At 29.1% G+C, this 22,493-nt stretch overlaps 5 protein-coding genes across 12 annotated transcripts; 3 read left to right on the forward strand and 2 right to left on the reverse strand.

Moving 5' to 3' along the window:
- Nucleotides 1-53: 53 nt before the first annotated feature.
- On the forward strand, nucleotides 54-4,435 carry LOC100647196. Of its 5 annotated transcripts, none has more exons than XM_012316050.3 (5): nucleotides 54-156; nucleotides 1,296-1,492; nucleotides 1,758-1,836; nucleotides 1,998-2,769; nucleotides 2,917-4,435. In XM_012316050.3, the coding sequence occupies exons 3-5, from the start codon at nucleotides 1,804-1,806 to the stop codon at nucleotides 4,101-4,103; spliced, it is 1,992 nt and encodes a 663-aa protein (XP_012171440.2). In that variant the 5' UTR covers nucleotides 54-156; nucleotides 1,296-1,492; nucleotides 1,758-1,803; the 3' UTR covers nucleotides 4,104-4,435. The 5 variants fall into 5 exon arrangements, with proteins under 5 accessions (XP_012171440.2, XP_012171442.2, XP_012171439.2 ...); XM_012316052.3 differs by lacking the exon at nucleotides 54-156 and adding an exon at nucleotides 214-342 and having other exon boundaries at nucleotides 1,296-1,562; XM_012316049.3 differs by lacking the exon at nucleotides 54-156 and adding an exon at nucleotides 214-342.
- A 634-nt stretch (nucleotides 4,436-5,069) lies between these two features.
- LOC100647078 (serine/threonine-protein phosphatase 6 regulatory ankyrin repeat subunit A) lies at nucleotides 5,070-12,915 on the reverse strand. 2 transcript variants are annotated; one of them, XR_007226414.1, is made up of 15 exons: nucleotides 12,632-12,915; nucleotides 11,846-12,231; nucleotides 11,580-11,772; nucleotides 11,309-11,498; nucleotides 10,991-11,237; nucleotides 10,803-10,917; nucleotides 10,405-10,715; nucleotides 10,114-10,324; nucleotides 9,529-10,055; nucleotides 9,304-9,458; nucleotides 8,952-9,230; nucleotides 8,637-8,872; nucleotides 8,431-8,560; nucleotides 8,086-8,353; nucleotides 5,070-7,984 (listed from the first exon to the last, which is right to left on the reverse strand). XR_007226414.1 is itself a non-coding variant. In XM_003400488.4 (14 exons), exons 1-14 carry the CDS (start codon nucleotides 12,656-12,658, stop codon nucleotides 8,241-8,243), a joined length of 3,120 nt encoding a protein of 1,039 aa, XP_003400536.1. In that variant the 5' UTR covers nucleotides 12,659-12,915; the 3' UTR covers nucleotides 5,070-8,240. The 2 variants fall into 2 exon arrangements, 1 of the variants encoding a protein (XP_003400536.1); XM_003400488.4 differs by having other exon boundaries at nucleotides 5,070-8,353.
- Nucleotides 12,916-13,054: 139 nt separating this feature from the next.
- LOC100649114 (protein MMS22-like) lies at nucleotides 13,055-20,224 on the forward strand. 3 transcript variants are annotated; one of them, XM_048412292.1, is made up of 24 exons: nucleotides 13,055-13,309; nucleotides 13,381-13,399; nucleotides 13,475-13,671; nucleotides 13,734-13,837; nucleotides 13,924-14,083; nucleotides 14,171-15,643; nucleotides 15,738-15,872; nucleotides 15,942-16,095; nucleotides 16,178-16,363; nucleotides 16,453-16,566; nucleotides 16,640-16,825; nucleotides 16,905-17,152; nucleotides 17,215-17,312; nucleotides 17,384-17,559; nucleotides 17,647-17,805; nucleotides 17,870-18,107; nucleotides 18,175-18,403; nucleotides 18,464-18,560; nucleotides 18,632-18,826; nucleotides 18,906-19,079; nucleotides 19,149-19,502; nucleotides 19,582-19,784; nucleotides 19,853-20,041; nucleotides 20,105-20,224. In XM_048412292.1, the coding sequence occupies exons 6-24, from the start codon at nucleotides 15,429-15,431 to the stop codon at nucleotides 20,157-20,159; spliced, it is 3,405 nt and encodes a 1,134-aa protein (XP_048268249.1). In that variant the 5' UTR covers nucleotides 13,055-13,309; nucleotides 13,381-13,399; nucleotides 13,475-13,671; nucleotides 13,734-13,837; nucleotides 13,924-14,083; nucleotides 14,171-15,428; the 3' UTR covers nucleotides 20,160-20,224. The 3 variants fall into 3 exon arrangements, with proteins under 3 accessions (XP_048268249.1, XP_048268247.1, XP_048268248.1); XM_048412290.1 differs by having other exon boundaries at nucleotides 13,055-13,399; XM_048412291.1 differs by having other exon boundaries at nucleotides 13,055-13,399; nucleotides 14,497-15,643.
- On the forward strand, nucleotides 13,145-15,276 carry LOC100649232 (cilia- and flagella-associated protein 221). Its single transcript, XM_048411960.1, has 8 exons — nucleotides 13,145-13,178; nucleotides 13,296-13,399; nucleotides 13,475-13,671; nucleotides 13,734-13,837; nucleotides 13,924-14,083; nucleotides 14,171-14,430; nucleotides 14,497-14,792; nucleotides 15,214-15,276. Exons 1-8 carry the CDS (start codon nucleotides 13,145-13,147, stop codon nucleotides 15,274-15,276), a joined length of 1,218 nt encoding a protein of 405 aa, XP_048267917.1.
- Nucleotides 20,160-22,449, reverse strand: LOC100646842 (high mobility group protein 20A). The gene is made up of 7 exons (XM_003400486.4): nucleotides 22,191-22,449; nucleotides 21,924-22,116; nucleotides 21,655-21,838; nucleotides 21,278-21,557; nucleotides 21,123-21,204; nucleotides 20,782-20,997; nucleotides 20,160-20,705 (listed from the first exon to the last, which is right to left on the reverse strand). The coding sequence occupies exons 2-7, from the start codon at nucleotides 22,012-22,014 to the stop codon at nucleotides 20,569-20,571; spliced, it is 990 nt and encodes a 329-aa protein (XP_003400534.1). The 5' UTR covers nucleotides 22,015-22,116; nucleotides 22,191-22,449; the 3' UTR covers nucleotides 20,160-20,568.
- Between the last annotated feature and the right edge of the window lie 44 nt (nucleotides 22,450-22,493).

The following is a 22,493-nucleotide window of genomic DNA, read 5'->3' on the forward strand; positions in this document are numbered from 1 at the left end:
TGAGCAGAATATCGATTCGCCAGAAAAACTAATGTCGATTCTCGTCGCTAGTTGGCGCGCATGCACAATGTTCTGAGATCAAGTACAAACACCAGACTCCACCACGGAAATTCAAGATTCCAGAGTTTCTTTATGATTTCAAGCTTTTATATAGTTGTAAATATGAATTTCACTACTATATAATAAAGTTATTGCACTTTTTCTTCTGTTGCGATACGATAAAAGTAAAAGAAGTCAAAAGTATTATAGAGCAGACTAAAGAACTATTTCTGATGTTTCCATCATTTCATCTTTACTTTATTCCCGCAAGGGGCGCTTGGTCTTCCGTCATTTTGCATAGAAGTAATGTATTTTACAAAAAATCTTAATTATATCTTACTATAGTCATGTTACATCTTATACATATATTATAAAAAATTATACATTTAAAAATGTTGTTGTATTTCTAAATCTTACAATTATTGCAATGGGAAGAAATGTACTATTTACATGTGCACTTTCAATGCATATTATAATAAATTAAGGATAGTTTCTTTTTATTTGAGTTACGACAATAAGATTACATCGTTCTTTATAATTGTAAATGTTGACAACAGTCGCAACATTATTAAATACCCATTTATTATATAATAACTATTCGACTGTTACATAGTAAAAATAACTTATAACTTGTTCCTTTTTTTTAGATTAATAGGTCTTTATAGGGTACATTTCTCAATATCTGATTAGTAATTCTTTTATGTACAGATAATATATGTATAGTTACTACGCATTAAATTTTTACGATATTGTATAGAATGCAAGATTTTTAAATTTGTTAAATATTGATTGAAACATTAACAGAACTACGTGGATAAAAATTGTGTAAAGGGCATTAAATTTAGTAAAATAATCCGTTATTTCTATAATTCAATGTTGATATAATAGTTTCATTATTAAATTTCCTGTTGATAATACTGATGTTAAATATTCTTAGTTTATATTTTCTAGTTATTTGCAACGTAAGTCACATATTCAGAAAATGTGCAATATTTTTTAATGCTTTGTATTATATAATACCAGATTGTTCAACTATTTCGTTACATTACTAAAAATGGATTAATCAGTTTATCTGTTTATCAGTTTATTAGTAAATCTGAGAGAACAGTAAGCACATAAATAGATTTTATAATATTTTTGCCGATATATAATATTTATATTATATAAAGGACGTTAATTACATAACAAGAAAAATAGTTAATATCTAAAGAATATATATATAATACATAGTGTCCAAACAAAATTTTAATTTTTAGGTTGGCTAGCTGAGTTGTACAACGGATTTTGTGAATTTTCATTTGGCTAACCTAGATATGTATATTTGAATACATCGTAGAAGTTTACTATGGGAATTTTAGGGTTGGGATTCTCATGCTCCATACACGGGGAAGCACCGATGCAAGGATATATAAGACGTGGCACCTATTTCTTCGTATCAGTTAGTACATCGATCGTAAGTTTATTATGTTTTAAAATTTATTTACATATTCTATTGAATTACGCATTACCAAAAGTTTTGATGTGTAAGTGAATTTTATCTACTTTGTTGCTATAAAATAAAACATTCAAGCATTATTAATAGAAACATTCACACATTACATTTTATTGTAATATTTTATTAATGATTTTAATGTTTTGTCCAATTCGTTTGTTTCAAAATCAAAAAATAATATGTGAGAAGTTAAAAATTTATTGTAATTTAAAAATATATGTTGCAGGTAAAATCTATGTAATTTTGTACTTGTAAAAAATTTTGCGCCTATAATGAGTACAATGTCTAGTATGGATCCAGTTTGGGTAAATATCAATTATATACATGTACATAATGCTCGCAGTCATTTTCATTAAAAATGAAAAATATAAAATTAAAATATATATTACAAAATATAATTTAAGTTCCTTAAATATCTTTGTTTGCGCACGAGAATTATTTATTTCATTTTTTCATTTCTCTGTAGAATGAAATGTTGAAAATTGCTGAGATACAGCAACAAGAATATTATGAACTTTTGGCGGAATGGACACTGTATGAGAAAGATAAATATAAGTATTTAAGACAAAATATTGGGTTTGCAATTTATGGTCCTGCATCAGAAGATAAAACGGCTGATGTTGTATTATATGATAAGGATAAAATAACTAATAACTGCGATTTAGTTGAAACATTTTATTATTCGAAGAAAGCAGAAAAGACTATAGATATTATATATAACAAAATACTTCAATTTGGAGAAGAAAACATAAAAGCAGAGACAGGAGAAAAATCAAACACAAAAGGAGTTTACTATGGAGTAATTTTCAATTTAATATTCCGTCCTAAAAATACGTCAGTTAATAATTCAGTTCATCTTACTTTAAAAGAGGAAGATGAAATAAATATATGTTCAACGCCAATATTTAAGATAAAGTATTCGCAATGTAAAGAGCAACAAATTTGGTATATTGATATTTACGGCAGGGTATATAAAAGTTGGACAGATTACAAGGAAAACAATACTTTACCACCATGTACCATGGTTCTTCCAAAGGATGGATTTTATCAAGCGAATACAACTTATGAAATTACTGAAAAATATTCAACAGTATGGTTAGAAATTGTATACTCACCTGCATGTAATCCTATAAATACTTTTTTTAATATAGCAGATACAGCTTCTAGTGTAATAGGTATGACTGGAGTTGCTTTAGGAGTTGCATCTCTTTTTACACCTATTGGTCCAGTTGTGCTAGGTAGGTTACATAAAGTTGTATTTTATATTCATATGCATAAGTGTTTTTCAATTTATATATATATAACAATACAATATATTCTTCTGGGAGTAATTGTTGCATAATAACAAAATAAGTAAAATTATAATAATGTTGTTACAATTGCAGGTGCAACAGCATGTTCTGGGGTAACTGGTGCATGGACAATGGGTAGATCAATACAAAACTTAGTAGACAGAAGCTCTCATGAGGAAACTATAAATCCACTAGAGGATAGAGGTGCATTTTCTTCATGGTTAGGTATAACTGGCAGTACAATTGGTATAGCAGCTTTAGGTGGATCTTTTGCTATTACTAAACTTGTTCAGAATGGTAGTAATATAGGGACTGCAACTAGATTTGCATACAATACATTAATATTAAGTAATTTAGGTATCAATGGTTTTGGTGTAGGATATCAAGCATACTGTATCTATAATAGATATCGGGAAGATGGCACAGTTCATTTTTCAGATGTAGTATCTCTGACAGCTCATATTTTGTTCTTTGGTAACACAGTTCTAAATATGCAGTTTGCAGCAGATTTAATTGAATCTACACAAGGTAACATTTTAGATAACTATAGAAGCACTTTACGTTCCAAAAATCTTCGTAGAAAATTTAATCATGCGAAGCGGAATGCTGCTGCAAATAATACAGATAAAATATTTGAAAATGCTGAAGTTATACGTTACATCAATAACAAGCAACAGTTACGACTTGAAAATAATTTGGGTGCCATTCCCACTCACATGCCTACCATATCTTTGCAAAATCATGAACTGATAATTTGTGGTATAAGTTTACTAGATCCAATGAAATTTGCAGACATATTATTTGCACATGACAAGAATGAAAATAAATATTCATTTAACAAAGAGAATAGCAATGCTCAAGATAAATTGCCTCAGTTAAAAGATTTGCTATTGTCTTTATTAAAGGATGCATTTTTAAATAATGGGAACAGTATAAAATATGATGTTGATCAATTTATTGAAATTTTAAATGATATAAGATACATGAAGAATGCCTCATGTTTTCTTCTTATAATATTTAAAATATCTCATGCTCTGATAACAAAATCTTCATTTGATTCAGAGTATTTACATAAAGCAGTTCATTTTGTATGGAATTATATAAAAGAAAATTTTAGATATTTAGATACATCTTCCATTAATGATGAACAATTGCAAAAACTATTGAATAAAATAATAGCAGCCTTGTTTGAATACATGGCAGTTACTATAAAAGAGTTATCACCTGCTTTTGCAAAATATATGGAAAAATATGGAATTTTACCTAACAATTTTACCTAATATAATAAAAAATTGACTCATGACATCTTATTTCTTTAATTTGCTTAAACACACATACAATTAAATCATAATATCTATACATACACAGAATTGTGCCTTATAATAGTATATTGTATGACATTAATAAAACGGCCATGTAAGTAATTTTGTTAAGAATATTTAGCAATATTTAATGACGATAAAAGGGCACTTGTTTTCTATTATAAAAGTAAATGAAAGATAGTTTTAAGCGCTTGTGATAATTACTATATTAATATTAATATATTTGTTTGATACCAGAAAGATGTACATCTTTATAAAAAATAAGAATAAAATAAAAAAGTAAATAGAAATTCTTTGTTTTATCCTATTAAATTATTAAGATAAAGACAACTACGCTTTAATCTATGAAATTATTTATTAATTACTGAATTACTTTTTCTGAAATAAATCTGTATGATAAAAAATGTATCTCTCAAGCAATTCTCATTTACTGTTTAATTGATTAGTTGTTTGTTGCAAAGAATTGAGGCAAAAAGTGATGTTTTGGATTAGATGAACATGACAGAATAAACGGTTATAAGCATTAAAAGAAAGAAACAATAATATATAAGATGGATTTTTATAAAGCTGAAGATGTTTGAAGTATTGAACTTGTTGAAGATAGCAACGTGAGTTTATGCTCGCCCTCCACATACGGATGCGCTAGTTACAAAAGGAAGTAACTAAAAGATTGCTCTAGGGGCAATCAATAGAATCAATCGATAATTCCAGATACTTCTTTTGTTTTCTTTGTTTCTTTTTCCCCTAGTATGTAAGCGCGTGCAAAAAGGTTCTTTTTGGCTCAGTGCGGTGCGATAGATTTATCCGTGAAACGTAATAATAACTAATGTGATCCTACCTCTGAACATAAAAATAACAACAGAACTTTTATATTGCAGAGAAAACAGAAAAGACGTGGATCTACAAAATGAAAAGAAAATTGTATAAAAATAAAACATAATGTCGTTTATTGATTACAAATGATCGCGTAATACAGAATGCACGATATCAGAGACAGTCGTTTAATTGTAGCACAATTTTAATATAATATTACGGTATGAAATTCCCAGAATTCATAATATACATACCGATTAATGTATTAAAAAATATTTGTCAATATGTACAACGCACATGATTTTTCACATTTTTCAAGAGAAAAATAACGTATTATTTGATCTTTGCGTGACTCGCAAAAGACGACGTACAAACTGGATTGACTATTTCACCCTAAGTTTTCCACATTTTCGTACCAACGCATTAGTACACGTACTCGTCTGTGGTATCACGCACACTTGGATATTCACCTGTTTAAACAATCATCGCAATCGATATATATATACAATAAAAATACATACATATTCCGTGCACGATATGATTTGAAAACTCTTTGATCGGTCGAAATAGACACAGCATTATCTGTCGCGTCTCTATTTTTTGTTACAATATTGGTAGTGATAAATGCAAATATTACGGGAATACTTAAGTACAAAATTAACAGGGCATACATATAGGGTGTCTTAATAATCATGATACAATCAGCAAGGTACTGATGTACGAAAAAATTAACTGAAAATGTAGAGTGAAATTGTTACGTCTTTTTAAATTAAATTAATTAAATTTTTATATTTTTATCTCTGAAGTTTCAGTATTATGAACTTCAAATTATATATATTTTACAATATAAATTTTAATACATTACCAGTGTCATGAATACTGAGACACTCTATATATCGATGTACGCATAAAAGAAATCATTCGACTTACATTAATTGATAGTTCAATCATGGTCTTGATCAATCATTTGGATCATTAATGATGCTTCACCGTAACTACTTATATCATCTTTTACAAGCTCTACTTTCATATTTTCGTGTGTCAATGTGTTTAGGCAGTTTAGGCTTTTACTACAAATATCTAAGAAAATATCTAAACTTCTCTTCTCTTTTTGTTAATCTGTACTATTATATTAAAAATTTTGTCAGGCAATGTAAGTCCGCTTTTTGTATTTACAACAGGACATTTTAATACGGTACTGTTTATTACTTTCGTACTAGTTCTTTTTGTTAATTAAAAACGCTCGCGCTTTATATGATAAAATGCAATTGAACGCAATTGAATTATTAGTTGAGCTGATTTCTCTTTATAAACATATACATATTTCTACAAAAAACATCAAACGCTTGTATAACGTACCTAATCTTAAAATTCCAAACTGAAAAATTCGAGAAACGGAATCTGCTTGATGTACTTATATATCGCTTCACAGTTTAAATAAAGGTACTACAAATGGAAGACCTTAGTTAAACTTATTAAAAATAATAAATGCAAAGATTCTGTGCAATATTTATCTTATATCAATAACCTAATATTCTTTCCTCCATAAGATAGAGAGAGCATTTCACTAGTAATTCATCTACTTCTCTATAGATAATAAATTTATAAACTGTAAATGTTTATACAGTTAATTAATCGACTATGCATTCATTGGTTAATGTCCTTTATATGGTCCACTTCAGACTCGTCTCAATAAGTAAAATAATAAAAACTGCCTTGCTACATCCTCTATTAAAATGACTATTACAATTCCAATGGACAACATTAATTAAATCACTGTACAGTGTTGATTCAATGTAAAGTAAACGAAAATATATAGACTTCTTTCTCTTTTATGCTGACTAAATTTCAAACATGATAGCATGATCATATTTAAAAAACTATGACATTTTTTATTCATACAATTTGTACTTTTTCTAATTGATGAAAAATTGATTACATTGCAAAATATAGAAAGCTTTATTATATTATAAATATTGCTGATTATTAAAAATATGCAAGTAACAGCAGTAAGCTGGCGGGTCTTAGGAATTTATTTTAGGAATTAAATTTACGAGTCTATGGAGCATCCTTACGTTACAATAAAATCGATAATGCAAGCATTATCGTGTCTTTTTTTTTAATGAGGTATCAATTACGTCAGCAATTCATTATATGAATATCTATGTTTCATCTACAAACCATTTTTTGTACCAGACACATTTACGCGTTGACCACAGTGTCAGGAGCATATATGTGCATGCAATTATGACATTGAAGCAAAAATAAAGGTATGTATATTCCCTTAATCCTAAGACACCTATGGGAGGGTCAGAAAATGTCCACAAGACTCTAACCCTTAAGTTTTCCTACAACAAATTTTTTCTAAGAGGCCAGTAATCTAATTTCTCTTGAGTGTATTTGTAATATAACTAATTGACCAGTGACAAAATTTACTTTCAAGCTGTATGTAACACTATTATAAATTACATATAAATCTTAAGAGGTAGTTATATGTGTTTCGATGTCAGTGACAGCTCATGTGTTTATTATTATGTCATGTTATCTGAACTGGTTTAGTCGTAGTTTATATGAAGACCATACAATCGAAATATTATAAAAAATATTATAAAAATGTCATGTGTTGCAACAAGATAGTCTCAAAGAACAAAAAGTATTATTGAAAATAGTTAAATTTGATCATTTGCTCAAAGTGTAAATAAGTGTGTCTTTTAATGAATAAAACAGGAAAAACAGGATTTATCGCCTGTTATATATATATATACACACATATATATATATATAACAGGATATATATATAAATTTAGGTTATATATATAAAAGGATATATCACCTTTTTTATATAGACAAAAAATGACCCACCTTTGGACTGATTTTACATCTTTTAACACCTTAGGCGTCCTAGGATTAATGTAAGATATCTAGTTATACTTACTGAATAATATAAACTTTTAAGCCTAATATTATTGCTCTCTTACCCATTGTTTAAATATATATTATCATACTCCTCTTGGCAGTTCGCAATTCTATCGAAATGTTAATAGTAAAAATGGGAGTATTGTCATTATTACTTGTTAAGAGGCTGACAATTGCAGATGAACGATTGTTAAGCACTGATTTCCCATACCTGATAAATTGGCTCTCTTACATATAGAAGCATTATGTCAAAATTGAAAACAACCAACAGCTTGTCCAAATTAATCTTGCTGCATCAATATTTCCGTGTATTGAATCGACGTTTAAATTTTGAAACGCTTGATGATCTAAGCGTGATGCCTGCTGTCAGTAAAACTCCGAATCTGAACTGTGTTGTGAATCGCCACTTCTGCCATTTAAATATACTTCTGATGTTTGTTGAATTGACGGTGAATGTTGTGCAGCTTCCCAATTTTGACCTATGGTAATGGTTGACTAATAACTTATGAGAAATCCTGGACTAAAAATTGAGAATTGAGAACATTAATATACGCACCATGTGCAGCAAGAATGGTGGCTAAACATCGTGCTACAGCCGGATTCGGAGCACAAGCTAATGCAGGTGTGAGTCCTTCTGCATCGACAGCAACGACACTTGCACCCGATTGCAACAGACGTCGTGTTACCTGTGGAAAATAAATTCCTATGAGTGTTCTTACAATTCTAAAACAATTACTTAAATACAATGAGTCATTTCCTTACCGTTACGAGGCCGTTTCTTGCTGCTAGATGTAATGGTGTTCTTCGCTGTTTATTGGCCATGTTAATAATGCTTTGTTGTTGTTGTGATGTATTTTCACCATTAGCATTAAGTGAATTGATCAAATTTAGTAAGAGTGAAGCAGCAACAGAATGTCGTCTTTGACAAGCTAAGTGAAGAGCTGTGTTTTTGTTACAATCAACAGCACGCACATCAGCTTTCCATTCAAGCAATAACTCTATCAATAGAAAAAATTATGAACATGAAGAAGAAACACCAAATAAGTACCAATATTTATATAATTAAATAAAATATACCAATAGCAGCACATTGACCCGTAATAGCAGCACAAAGTAGTGGCGTTCGACCTGAATAATCTGGAGTTTCGAGCCCAGCTAATTCAGGTCCAACAGAACTTAAAATCAGTTTTGCACATTCTACAGATCCTGAACTAGCTGCAATATGCAAAGGCAACCGACCACCTGGAACATCTCTCGGAGCAGCGACAGTCTTTCCCCCAAATTTATTTATTAATAATTCTAAACAATGTGCTGATCCCTGATAAACTGCACAATGAACAGCCGAAAATGGACTACCTGTTTACAAAACGAAATAATTTAGATTCAAAACCAAGAATACTCGTTTACCTAACATCGAGAAAATACCTACCCTCTAATGAGTCAATTACATTTTGTTCTAACAGATATTCCACACAATTCGAATTTCCATTGTAACAGGCCCAATGAAGGACTGTACATCCTTGATCATCTTTTAAAGTGGCAGCAGCAGGATTAGCTTTGACAAGAGAAGCCAATGCTTTTACTCTACGAAAAAAATAAATTTTGAGTATATAAAAATACTGGCAAATCTTTTAATTAGATAAAAGGAACCAACCTTCCACATGCGGCAGCTAAATGTAATGGCGTTTTACCATTTGTATCTTGTATCGCCACTTGTGCACCGTGTGATAATAATAGCTCCACTAACTGATGATCACGTTCCTTAACCACTGCTCGAAATAATGGTGTATGCTTGTTTATGTCTAGTAAATTACAATCAGCTTTGTATTTTAGAAGTAACTGGGCGCATTCTGGATTGCTATTTGCCACTGCTAGTGTTAGAGGAGTTCGCTGCTTAATATCGTAACAATTAACTACATTTGAATCTCCTGCATTCTCCAATAGAAGTTCTAGACAATTAAGATGACCTGCTGCCGCTGCGCAATGTACTGGAGTACGCCTTGTAATAGAATCTTGGACCCATACACAAGCCCCATAAAACACGCATAAAAGTTGAACGCATGTTTGGTGTCCTTTATAGGCAGCTAAATCCAGTGGCGTTTTACCAGTATCTTCTTTAATGTTAGTATTGGGAAATAATGGTAGTAGTAAGCTTAAAATTTCAATATGTCCATGGTATGCCTATAAATGTAAATAATTATATCTTCAGTTACTGAACTATTAATTTCTTGAGACTTACAGCAAGATGTAAGGGTGTTAATGCAGGTAATGGAGGTTCTGATTTTCCTGTAGAATTAGATGACGCTGCTAGATTCCCTTGTGGACAAGCTTCTAATAAAGCTTCTAAAGCTGGCTGATTTCCTCCAGCTACAGCGTAATGAATAGCAGTAAAGCCTCGTTTATCGCACAAACGCGGATCTGCTTTGTGCTTTAATAAATACTGTACGCATCTAGGTAGAGATAATATAAATTAAATTTTTAGAGAAATTCTTGTACAGAATAAACTACACATAAATAATCTAATACTTACTGAGCACCAGAATCTCTGGGATTTGATGCTGCAGCTAAATGCAAAGGAGTTGCACCGTCTACGTCTTGTGCATTAGAATCACTTCCAAATCCAACCAAAGTAAAAACACAAAGATAATGACCTTGACTAGCAGCATGATGAAGTGCTAACCTGCTATAATTATCAGTTAATCGAAAATTAGCTCCATTGGATAACAATAAATCTAAACAGTCAACAGATCCCTTGAATGCTGCTAAATGTAATGGTGTTCTACCACGAATATCTCTTGAATCTATACGTCGACTATCAACTTGTAATAATTTCCTACAGACCTGTAAATGTCATTAAAAAATTAATTTAACATAAATGTTAGTATATTAGTTATATTAGTATATTAGTTATATATATAAACACGTTACCTCGATATGACCTGCCAAGCAACTAAGGTGCAATGCAGTACGCTGTTCAGCATTGCGCGCTGCTGGGGATGCGCCATACTCCAATAAAGTTGTTGTTAAACATTCATGACCAAACCTACATGAGTTGGGATTCAGATAAATATTGAAAAAAGATTATTGAATAAAATAAAATTGTTATTGTAATATACCAAGCGGCGACGTGTAAAGCGGTATTTCCATTTTTATCTTTAGTGTCTGGCAATGCTCCAACATCAAGTAAGCTTTTTGATCGAGTAAATCTACCATGGATTGCAGTCATATGTAGAGGTGTACGCCCATCTTCTGACTGAACATTTATTCTCAAACCAGCTTTCAAAAGTACTTCTAAACAGTGAACACCATGAGTGCTAGCAGCAGCAACGTGTAACGGCGTTTGTCCTCGATAATTTACAGCTTCTATTAAAAGAATCACCTGTTATAAAAATTGCAAACAAAAATTTTTTCAACAAATTTTAAGATCATCTCACCAACGTTTGCTGCATTGGCAATTAATTCCGTAACTGCATCAGCATGACCATTTAAACATGCAATATGCAAAGGAGTATTTCCATACACATTTTTTGCTTCAATATCTGCCCCAGACTTAATTAATGTATGCATGCATTCTACATTGCCAGATGCTGCAGCTGCATGTAACGGAGTATACAAATCTCGATCCTTCACAATATACAAGTAGATATAAATAACATTTTATAACATAAATAACAAGAATGAAAAATGTTAAAAAATTTATATTACTTTAACATCTACATCTGCTCCTTTTGCTATAAGTGCCCTCACTATTCCATCATGACCCATGTATGCTGCAAAATGTAAAGCCCTGCGATCTTGCCTATCAGAAGCATTTATTACACAACCAATTTGAGCCAAATATTCTGTCATTTCCAAATGTCCATTGTAAGCTGCATGATGCAAACTTGTTCTACCACCTCTGTAAATGTTTATAGTGTACATGATTAATTTCTACTCAAATAAATTAATCAGGGAATATTGAAAATACAAACCTGTCTGCTACGTTAATGTTCATTAAATGTGGTACTATCAGCTCAACACATTGAACTGCATTATTTGCTGCTGCTACATGTAAAGGAGTTTGCCAACTACGATCCCTGATATTAACATCTGCCTTATGGCTTAACAAAACTTCTACTACATTGGGATTCCCTGAGCAACAAGCTCTATACAAAGGAGTTAACCATTTCTTATCTTTAGCATTTACTACAGCTCCATTTAACAAAAGTGCTTCTACAATTGCTGGATCTCCCCTATATGCAGCTGCATGCAAAAGAGATCTTTGTTCCCTATCCTGCCAATTTGGATCTTCCTTTCTTGATAACAATGCTCGAACTTCGTCTACATCTCCAAAAAATATAGCTTGTAACAAAGGAGACTGCAAAGATACCAATATTTTATTCCAAAACGTATTCAAATCATATATTTTTATATCTTTAATCATACTCGTAGAATATAATATCAGTACCCTTACATTCTAAAAAATAATACAAATAGGTGAAACTAAGAAGCTTAATAAGAAATAACCAGAAAGTAATTACTATACAAAAATTTTATAATATGCAATGATGCGATAAATTTATACTAACTTAAAGTTCCTAAAGTTTGAGTTACGTGATAATGTAGAGGAATAAAATGCTAACAAAATTATTATATTGCAAAGATTTAGAAACAAATCGGATGTTTGACACATGAGTATAACCTCCAACTTCGCAATTTATCTATTCGAGAACTGTTTAGCAAAATGCATTTATTTAAAGGAATAGAGAAAGACATACCCCATCACGCAATTCTTGTACGTTCATGATTATATATAGTAAATTGTTTCAGTTTATACAAACACGGAAGTATTTATAAAAACATATTTGTAGAACTGTAAAAAACTGACATAGTAGTGTGAGTCATACTTCACAAGTATCGTTAGAGATGTTACTTCCTTTTTTGCAATCGACAATTTATTATAAGCGTATTGTGGAACCAACTGTTCTTCAAATAAACAGCGGTATCATGTATATGAAAAAATTACGAAAATATCCATAATAATTCTATCTTCAAATATAAACAGTTATAGCTATCTTCTCATAGTGCACTCTATCTTTGTTCTGTCAAATTATCAGAAGCTTTGTAAACAGATGGAAATGTGAATGACACATTCGCGCGAAAATTAAATTATTTACCGTAAGTTACTCGAATTAATATATGCTTATCTTTCAGCTGTTTCCTGTTGCATTGCACATAACAGATTTCTCTGGTCAAATAATATTATTATAATACCAATTTTCTACGCTGAAATGGATATGGATATATTTGACCAAACGCAATACTGTATAGATAAAACTAAAAAAAAAAATATACATAAATTTGGAGAGGAATCAAATAATGGTCTATTAAGCGTAGTACCCTCGAAATTGAAATTTAATTTTGATTTCGGAAATTTTAAAGTTCAAGAGAAAACGGTAGAAATTACGAACTTTTTTGTTAAACCGTGTCCCATTCGATTTTTACCATTGGAAACTCATTATTTCAGGTTTAAAGATATCTATCAGGTGAATAAAAAGGATTGAAATTCTTTCTTTAATTTTTTATGTTTCATATGAAATTAAATTGTACATATTGTATAGAGAACATGGCTCAATCCTGGATCTGTTTTCAAAATGAATATTTTATTTATACCTGATGAAAATAGAGATTATAATGACACTTTAAAAATACTTTATTACAATGATCAAACAACGCAAATAAAAATTTACGCGGAAATGGCGACCAAATTTTCCTTTCCTACTATTGTGAATTTTGGACATGTACCACTTGGTCGAACGTAAGTTACTTCCTCGATCATTGTTTAATATATTACATGAATCTAATTATTCATTGTTAAAGGGTTTGCTACAATATACCAATACATTCCCACGCAGAGAAAGATTTTTCTTTCACTATTATACCATTTAACGGAGGATCGTGTGTCGATGTTTATCCTCGCTGGGGTGGGGTATACCTATTTACTTATATAACATATAGAATGTCATGGAATAATAATTAAGATTATAAAATTATGTTATTCATGTTCTAGGTCACATAAAATCAAAGCAGAATCCTACAATAATTGCGATTATTTATAGGCCTCTTAGATATATAAGTATGAATTTTGAAATTCGAATATTCATATCTGATCTATGCAAGAGTCCACATATTATAAATTTCTATGCCTATACTCGACCAGGTCTTTTACGGTGAGAATACTTATAGACACAATTTCTTATTAAGAAAGAAAAAATAATACAGATAAATATAATTTGAAAACATTCTTGAATGATTAGAAAAAAATTGGAGACCATCGAAGCAAAAATAAAAAGCAAAATACAGCAGAAAAATATTAGCACAACTTTTTGCAAAGGAGCAAAACCAATTTCCGTAAAGAAAAATAAACCGAAATATTTAAAAGAATCTACTATGAAATTCACAAGTTCCGAAAAACTTTTATTAAAACAATGTTATTTCCCCCTTCACACATTGCACGCTGTCAACTGTATTTTAAATTTAAAAATTCGAAAATTATTTAACGAATATGAATTAAAGGGTTAGATTTTATATATATAGGCTTACATGTAAAATATATATAAGAAGTAAACTATTTGTTTGTCAGGACCGTTGGGTGTATTTTTATCTCAAACTATGGAGCAAAAAGCACAAAAACTGAAAGAATTTTTGGTAAAAGTAGAAAATCGCTATCGAGAAAATGAACAAGTGAAATATCATCATAAGCCGAAAGTAAATTATGGAACATCCAATGCTAGTAAAACTCAAATTGTTGAAATTAAAACACAGCAAGAACAAGCTTGGAATGACTATAAAGATTTAATAATGACCTCAGAAAAATGTATCTTCGAACAAAAAAAGACTAAAGAGAGAAGGCAAAGAATTTTAAGGGTTTCTCAAACTGTACTCATATATCTTAATTATAAATTATTTACCTTAAAAAAAGAACTCTTTATAATAAATCTTTTTCCTCAGTATCCAAATTCAATCCCAACATCGTCTCGGAAAGAAGAGCCATTTTTCCACTATTACAAAATTCTCCCTTTTCTTCAAGCGGCTCGTAAAATTGTGTTAAGGAATCGATTAATAAAGGCACTTTCAAAATTGCAAAACATTACACTCGAATTAATTAGCAAATTTGAAGAACCATTTGTAAAAAATTATTCACTTACTTTGAAAGCTTGAGAAATAGAGCTTTATACAATTTATTGCGAGCCTTGACTGAAGGTTTAACATTGTTTTTTAAATTTGTAATTTACTATAAAATGGTCATTGCAAATATTTGCTTCAAAGTTACGCGCATTATCATATGATTTGTATCTAGGTGGCACTGTTACAAATGCCGCCAAAACTTAGGAAAAAGCATCTGCTCATGGTTGAGATCTGACAGAGAAAATTTGCAAAAGTTGTGCATAATATTCTTAATGTAACTCAATATTTTATGTATTAGATCTCAGATTTAAATATAAAAATATGTGTTTCAATTTGTGCACACATTTGCATTGAGTAATTTATACTTTTTTTAATAACACTGTACACATGGATTTTTGTTTAACTTTCAACTGTAATGGAAAAGTGAATTTTAATGATTGGGAATTAGATAAAAATGGTTTATTCTCACGAGGAGAAGTGGAGAAAGTTTTGTATCCACAAGATGAATGTCTCTCATCAGAAAAGAATATACAACTTTTTAACTACACTGTGCCTTTTACAACAGCATTGTTAGATCTAAAACATTTTAACAAATGCATGAAGTAAGAAGCATTTTTGTATGATTGCATGAATTGTTCTATTTTATTATAAAAATATTTCATTATACTTATTGATATCCCATTTATGTTTCAACAGTATGCAATTAAAAATACTCAGTAGGCATGAGACCCATAATCAAGTTTTAAGTTCGAAGGCAGATGATATAGATTTTTATTATGTAAGATGTATAATATCAGAATTTATTCTATATATTCGAATATATCTAAATAGGTAAGATAATTTATTCTTTAAAGCTATTTTTGTTTGTTTGTTATATATACTAAGAATATAAATCTGTAGTATTAAAGGGAATTATCAATCATTGCAAGTTATAAATGAAAATATTGAAGAAGAATTTAATGAATTATTCGTTATAATAAAACATTTCCTAGAAAGAATACATAATATTCCTGATACAACATTCCATTATGCACCCTCTAAATTAGGCAATCAGGTTTGTAGATAATAATATACACAATATTGTATTTAAATATAATGATATTTAATATTATAATTTTATGCTTCACATATTATAGTGTACACAACCAGAATATCATATGTATCATATGCACATTGAATTAAGGTGGTTCTTCATCTCATTAATGTATACAAAAGATATATATAGCCAGTATTCAATTGAAAACCATTTGGATGAATTTGAAAATGTTCAAGCAATGATTATTAATGATCTAATTTATATTTCATTAAAAATATTTGAGACGGTAAAAGTATACTGTTTTTTTATAAAATATTATAGTTAAATATTTGAATATATCTTTTAAATTTGTGTTTTCTTTGCAATACATTCTAGATGCCTTTGACACAAGTACAACAGAAAACTCCATATAATTGTACTTGTATTCGTGAATTATGGCTTATGCTTCAGATATTTATTGATAGTTTATCTGATAGAATGAAATCAAAGGTATTGTATATATAATTTTTTATGGATGTTTTATATTTATTTGTTTTTATGTTGCTTGTTTTTATATTTATAGTCTTTTTGGGAATATATTAATGAATGCATCAATAGATTATTGAACAGAAATGTATCTAATAACAATAAAGACTTTCTAACACTTTGTAAAAATTCTGAGCTATTCTGCTTATGGATTGTTCATCATCTTTCACTTTTATATGGATACAATAGTGATGGAATATACTTAGGATCTAAATGTTCAAGGGTAATTATATTTTAATCTTTTTATTTTTCAAATCTCATTGTATTAAACAAAGTTAACTATTTATTTATTTTTTTTAAAGATCAGGCCTAACTACGAGCAAGTAGAAAGAATTTTGAAAACATATATTTCTAAAGGTGGAAAAGATGGTGAACGAGATGAAATTGATGAAGAGTTATGCATTATGATACCTTTATTAAATAATATAGTTACTAATTGGTGGCACCCTCAAGTTTCAATTATTTCTCTTCTTTGGGATTGCTTTCATAAAAGATTAGACGAACCATTTCTGTTACAAGTATCTGGTCCTTGGACATTGTCGGTTGAAAAGTATGTAAATACTTTATGTATTTATAATTTTTTTATCACAAATTTAAAGAATTCTTTGTTAGGAAAACTACTATGGATCTTCTCAAACAAGTAAAAGATAGAATTAGTAACATAGAATGTATTAAGGAATCAAGTTATGGAATGTTCTTACGTTTACTTGGTAAGTCTTGTTTCTATATCAGTTAATTGAATTAATAAATATATTAATTTTATCGTAATTACATGTTGTAGGATCCTTTTTACGTATAAATTATAATAACAATGATACAAAACATTGGAATCAAATTAAAGGTCGCATTTATTCTAAATTTTCCAAGGGTAAAGTTGAAGAATTTTCAACAACTGGCTTATATAATTTTCTTTCATTATTCTTAACATTAGCTGTTACTGCTGATACTACAAATGTTGTAAGTTTCGAATACAATTATTGTCATCCTCTTCCAAAAGTTATGTACGTGAAAATAGACAAAAGATTTATAGTTAACTTTTTACAGTGTTCAGTAATGTTAGATCTTTTACCGTTATCAAAAGAATATAATAATGAGAATGGTAAAAAACATAATTTAATTTGGAAAGGAAAACTGGCTGTTCTTCTTTTATATAATGATCTTAAACTGAACTTGGCAAATATAGCATCTTTATATATAAATACGGTACAGTATAATAACTTCGTCTCAGTAGACTTAGTATTTTGTGTTATTTTAATTGAATTTTTAGGTGAATATTATATGCTGTCGCAAAGATGATATATCTCGTATAATGATGAATAATTTCATTGATGTATTTAGTACGATTTTGTCATCCACCAACATTGGATTAGGAAAATATTTATTATTTAGTGGATGGATAGATCGGTATTTATTAGAATGTTCAAATAAAATGGTAGGAACGTTAATGAAAGTGTTAATTAACGTTTTCGAAAGCTGCATTTACCTCGCTAAAACTTCTAATACAGGTTCGCTATTTTTTCATCATATAAAAATTGTAATTTGTTATCTGTTTTTTAATTCATTTATATGTAGGTGATGTAGAACAGATGCTGGACGCTTTATGGTGTTATGTTGCAAGTAGAGTTAGACAACTTGTATTTGATCCTGCTCTTACTAATGTACACTTTGAAGATATTTCAAAACTTGCTGTTTTATTTACTTTAGAAGCATTGAAAAATCCAGCAACAGCAAAAAAGTATAAGCATTCAGCTACAACTTTATTTCAGCACTTTGCATCATCAGTAATTGTTAAAGACATAAGGTAATAGAATTGAACATTTATATTATAATCAAAATATATTATATAAAAATCTCATTTTAGAATTACAAGACATTATTTGACATTAATACTTAAACAAGACCAAGCAATTCAAGATCTGAAGAAAGAAATAAAAAATTTTGATACAATAATTATACAAGTTAGTGAATAAGATTATTAAATAATAAATTATTTGAGTAATACAATTTTTGCATTATATTCGAATTTTAGGCATGGATAAAATGTTCCATCATTGGTCATGATACAAACAGGAATGAAATAAAAGTTTTACAAAATTATATATTACAATTGGAAGACATACAAAAGATTTTTGAAACATCTAATGATATTCAAGAATTTCAAAATAACGATGAATCTATTTTAATGTTTATAATGCATTCAATGAAGAAAAGAAGCACTTTGAAAGTAATATGTTTATACAATTATTCATATATATATATATATTAGAATGCAATTCGAGATGCTCATTACTAATGTTTTTTAGACTGAACAGGAACGAATTCAGTACGATATAAAATGGAGATTGTATTTCAATCATTTAGAAAAATGGATTCTTTTACCTATTATGGAGGAAACTAAAGATTCAGAATTGGCTTTATGGATATATAGGTGCATTGGAACACTAATTCTCTGTACTTCCATTATGTTATATTCTAAAGTAAATATATGCAGTTATTCTATGTAATTAATGAATGTGTGCATTATAGTAACTTAAATTGCTTTTTAGAATCAACCAAATAACATATTCAGAACATTACTAAATAAAACTATATTGTCAGTGGAACATAATTTTTTAAAGAATTTGGGAAAGAAGACGTTTTCTATGATACTTTTGGGTATGGAAACCCTTAATGTTAAAAGTGATATATCACTTCAAGTATTAATACGAGATCTTTTTGATCAGTACATGCCATTTTTAATAACACCAACTACTAATGCAAATACTTTTAAAGTATCTGATTCATTACTAAAATGCTTTAAAGATGCAAAGGCAGATTATATACGCTTGATATTTGAGATTTTGATGACGAATTTTTTTAATGTTTCGAATGACAATATGATGCATAAACATTTTTATTTAGTATGTATTATTATTTATATATATTATTTTATCTTTTATATAATTATAGACCCATTACCATTTATTATCTTTAATACAGGTAATGATACTTTTACAAAATCTGCTTAAAGATGAAATAAATTATGCATGTCATATAGTAGAATCCATTATTGTAATTTGTACATCATATATTATTGGATGCTATGTAAAAGTTCATGACCATCATCCACATAAACAACAGACTATTGACTTTATAAATAATATTATTAGAAATAGATATTACAAAGAGAATAATTCTTTACAGTAAGTATTGTTTTTCACTAATTTAATATTTGCTTCTAAACAATAATTTATAGAATTAAAAATTCCAGGGATAAGTTCTATAATATAATGTCTAGTTCTGTTAAAAAGTCACTAATAATAAATCAGCATAATACTTTCGAACTTTTACGTTCGATTTTACCAATATCGACTGAAATGGTACAATTTTTATCACCAGAACTTGAATATACTTTAAATGATTTGGAAATCCATCGACGCCCAAATGCGGCATCTTTTAGGTAAGAAAACCATGAAAAATAATTGATTATGCAAACTATACACGAATTTTGATTCACTTTCAGATACTGCTGGAATCAGCTTCGAAATCTTATGAAAAGCAATATGACAAATCACTAATAAGTTTAAAAAATTTATTAATAAATGTCTGAGAGTATCATAATGATACTTTCTTATTATGCTACGAATTGATTAGGTACATGTAAATTACACAAACGAATAATTGCATCTGTATACATAACTCTATGCAATTATACCTTATAAATTATATTTATTTAAAAAATAAGGCATAATTTTAAAATCATATTGGAAAGAAAATTATTGTTATATAAGGATATACCGTTATTATTAAACTATACGCAAGATGTATAATATAGATGAATAATATAGAGTATACGCAATTAAAAAAGGAAATTATATTTTACGAAGTATGTAGAAAAGAACACAATCACTTTTTTTATTTTCGATGCGAATGCCTTGAACGATGGTGTTTTATTGATGTAGTAGTTGTACTACCGGGAGGCGATCGTCATCCAATTAATTCAAGGCGAGATACAGCGTTACGCACAGCATTTCGCAAAGATTGTTCGACATTGCCAGTCAGTAACGATTCAAGTCTTTCAACGTAATTATCAATATTTTGTAATGTTGCCCCTTCGTTCGTACCTAATAGTAAAAAATACACAGTAATAGATGTATGGGAAAATAAATCCTGTAGAGAAGATTATTATACAAATTCAACCTGGTAGAGGTACTGAAGCAAAACAACTTGCTAATTGTGAACGAAGAGAATCCAAATGACGCTGTAAAGCTTGATTAGTCGTGTGTTGTTGGTTTGTTTCAGATTCTAAACGATTTACAGCTGCATACAAACTGTCTACATGTCGTTGCAGCACCGCATTCTGAGCTTCATAATCTGATGTAGCTTTCCTTAATTGTCTTAATTCAGCTTCACATGCTACACATATAAAAGTTATGTAAATAAAATTACTATTTATTTATAATACTTCTAAAACATCTATGATGATTTTAAGTTAATTATTTTGTATATGAAGAGTAAATATCAAAATATTTATCATGTACCTTTATTATGATCCAAAAATTCCTCTGTAAAAATAGGTATATCAAAACCTGTGAAGTCATTATCTTTATCCTGTTGAATATCCTAATAAAAGATTAAATGTTAAAATTGATGTGGTAAATTGAGACAGTTGATAATTGAGACAAAAATATCATACATTTTGCTCTGAATTTATATCAGTTCCATTTCTTTCCTTTTTATTTTCTTGTTGTTTTTCTGAAGATTGTTTTTCGCTGAATAATCGGTATGCTTCTGTCTGTTTATAATCACTAAATTCACGATTATATCGTTCTTTATCCTGCTCTGCTGCATCTAAATATTGCTGTTTTTGATCAGCAGGTAGAGTACTCCATTCTGAAGCAAGGAGTTTTGTGATTTCAGCAAATGATAGAGTAGGGTTTTCAGTCCTTACTTTCTCTCGTCGATCATTTAAAAATCTGTTATAATTAAATATATTTCTCATTTTTATTGTACATTTTTGAATACTGAAAGAACACTAAAAGAACACTGAAAGAATACTCAAAAGAATTACACCTGAAATAACCAGTTAAAGGTTGCTTAGGGGCAGTGGCATCTCTTGGAACTTTCTTCCTCTTTTTAGCTCTATTAGTTGTATTGATAGTATTACTTGCAACAGCAGAGGCTGTATTATTTTTTTTAACTCCATTATCACATATCGAATCAGGTGTTTTATCTTCTCCGCATCCAGGTGATTTGTCTAACAAATAAATTGTTACAATTAAATAATAATATAAAGAAATATTCTTTTATTTTAAATGAATAGCTTATCAGTCTAAATATACTTGTATGTTCCTCAGTTTCTCCATTGTAAACAGGTTGCTCTGATCCACCATTACTTTCAGGCACATCATTAATTAGTGCACTTTCACTCATTTTTTAATAATAAATGTTTTCACTTCGTTTTAATATGTTATTTATTTTAAACAAAACACATGACTGATTTTATTAAACTTAAAATTATACTTTTATTAACACCTGTCAAGTTACATGAAATATACTATTATTTTATAGAAGACATAAATTTAATGATTATGAGATATTATACTTACTATAATTAATATATTTTTAAAGGACGTAACGAAAGAATGTGTGTAATAATAGTTTATTAGGTTAAACGATGCAAATATTAGTATGTTTATAACAATGAAGCATGAAGAAAGCACTATAATAAATTCGGATCGGTATTACTCTGTTGTATATATTTTTTTAAGAGGGAATTAATATTTTATGACAAAAACAGAATATTGATGAAAACACATAATCCTAAAACTTGGTTGGCATAAACACTAAAGCCAAATTTTTATGAAAACGATTCGAACGATACTAATTCAAAAGTCTAATTTTACCGCTGA

This window comes from Bombus terrestris, chromosome 14, assembly GCF_910591885.1.
Source record: "Bombus terrestris chromosome 14, iyBomTerr1.2, whole genome shotgun sequence".
Lineage (NCBI taxonomy): Eukaryota > Metazoa > Arthropoda > Insecta > Hymenoptera > Apidae > Bombus > Bombus terrestris.

Bases quoted from the DNA above. Each gene is read 5' to 3' on its own strand.
- LOC100647196 (XM_012316050.3), top strand. From the start codon at position 1,804: ATGAGTACAATGTCTAGTATGGATCCAGTTTGG. The intron at 1,837-1,997 runs GTAAATATCAAT...ATTTCTCTGTAG, and splicing joins CTAGTATGGATCCAGTTTGG to AATGAAATGTTGAAAATTGC. The intron at 2,770-2,916 runs GTAGGTTACATA...TTACAATTGCAG, and splicing joins TATTGGTCCAGTTGTGCTAG to GTGCAACAGCATGTTCTGGG.
- LOC100646842 (XM_003400486.4), bottom strand. From the start codon at position 22,014: ATGAGTGAAAGTGCACTAATTAATGATGTGCCTGAAAGTAATGGTGGA. The intron at 21,558-21,654 runs GTGTAATTCTTT...TAATTATAACAG, and splicing joins CCTTTAACTGGTTATTTCAG to ATTTTTAAATGATCGACGAG. The intron at 20,998-21,122 runs GTACATGATAAA...TTATATGTGTAG, and splicing joins ATTTTTGGATCATAATAAAG to CATGTGAAGCTGAATTAAGA.
- LOC100649232 (XM_048411960.1), top strand. From the start codon at position 13,145: ATGGATATGGATATATTTGACCAAACGCAATACT. The intron at 13,179-13,295 runs GTATAGATAAAA...GAAATTTTAAAG, and splicing joins ATTTGACCAAACGCAATACT to TTCAAGAGAAAACGGTAGAA. The intron at 14,431-14,496 runs GTTAGATTTTAT...TTTGTTTGTCAG, and splicing joins TAACGAATATGAATTAAAGG to GACCGTTGGGTGTATTTTTA.
- LOC100647078 (XM_003400488.4), bottom strand. From the start codon at position 12,658: ATGAACGTACAAGAATTGCGTGATGGG. The intron at 10,918-10,990 runs GTATATTACAAT...CAACTCATGTAG, and splicing joins GCTTTACACGTCGCCGCTTG to GTTTGGTCATGAATGTTTAA. The intron at 8,354-8,430 runs GTGCGTATATTA...CCATTACCATAG, and splicing joins CACCATTCTTGCTGCACATG to GTCAAAATTGGGAAGCTGCA.
- LOC100649114 (XM_048412290.1), top strand. From the start codon at position 15,429: ATGGATTTTTGTTTAACTTTCAACTGTAATGGAAAAGTGAATTTTAAT. The intron at 16,567-16,639 runs GTATTGTATATA...TTATATTTATAG, and splicing joins CTGATAGAATGAAATCAAAG to TCTTTTTGGGAATATATTAA. The intron at 17,560-17,646 runs GTAAGTTTCGAA...AACTTTTTACAG, and splicing joins CTGCTGATACTACAAATGTT to TGTTCAGTAATGTTAGATCT.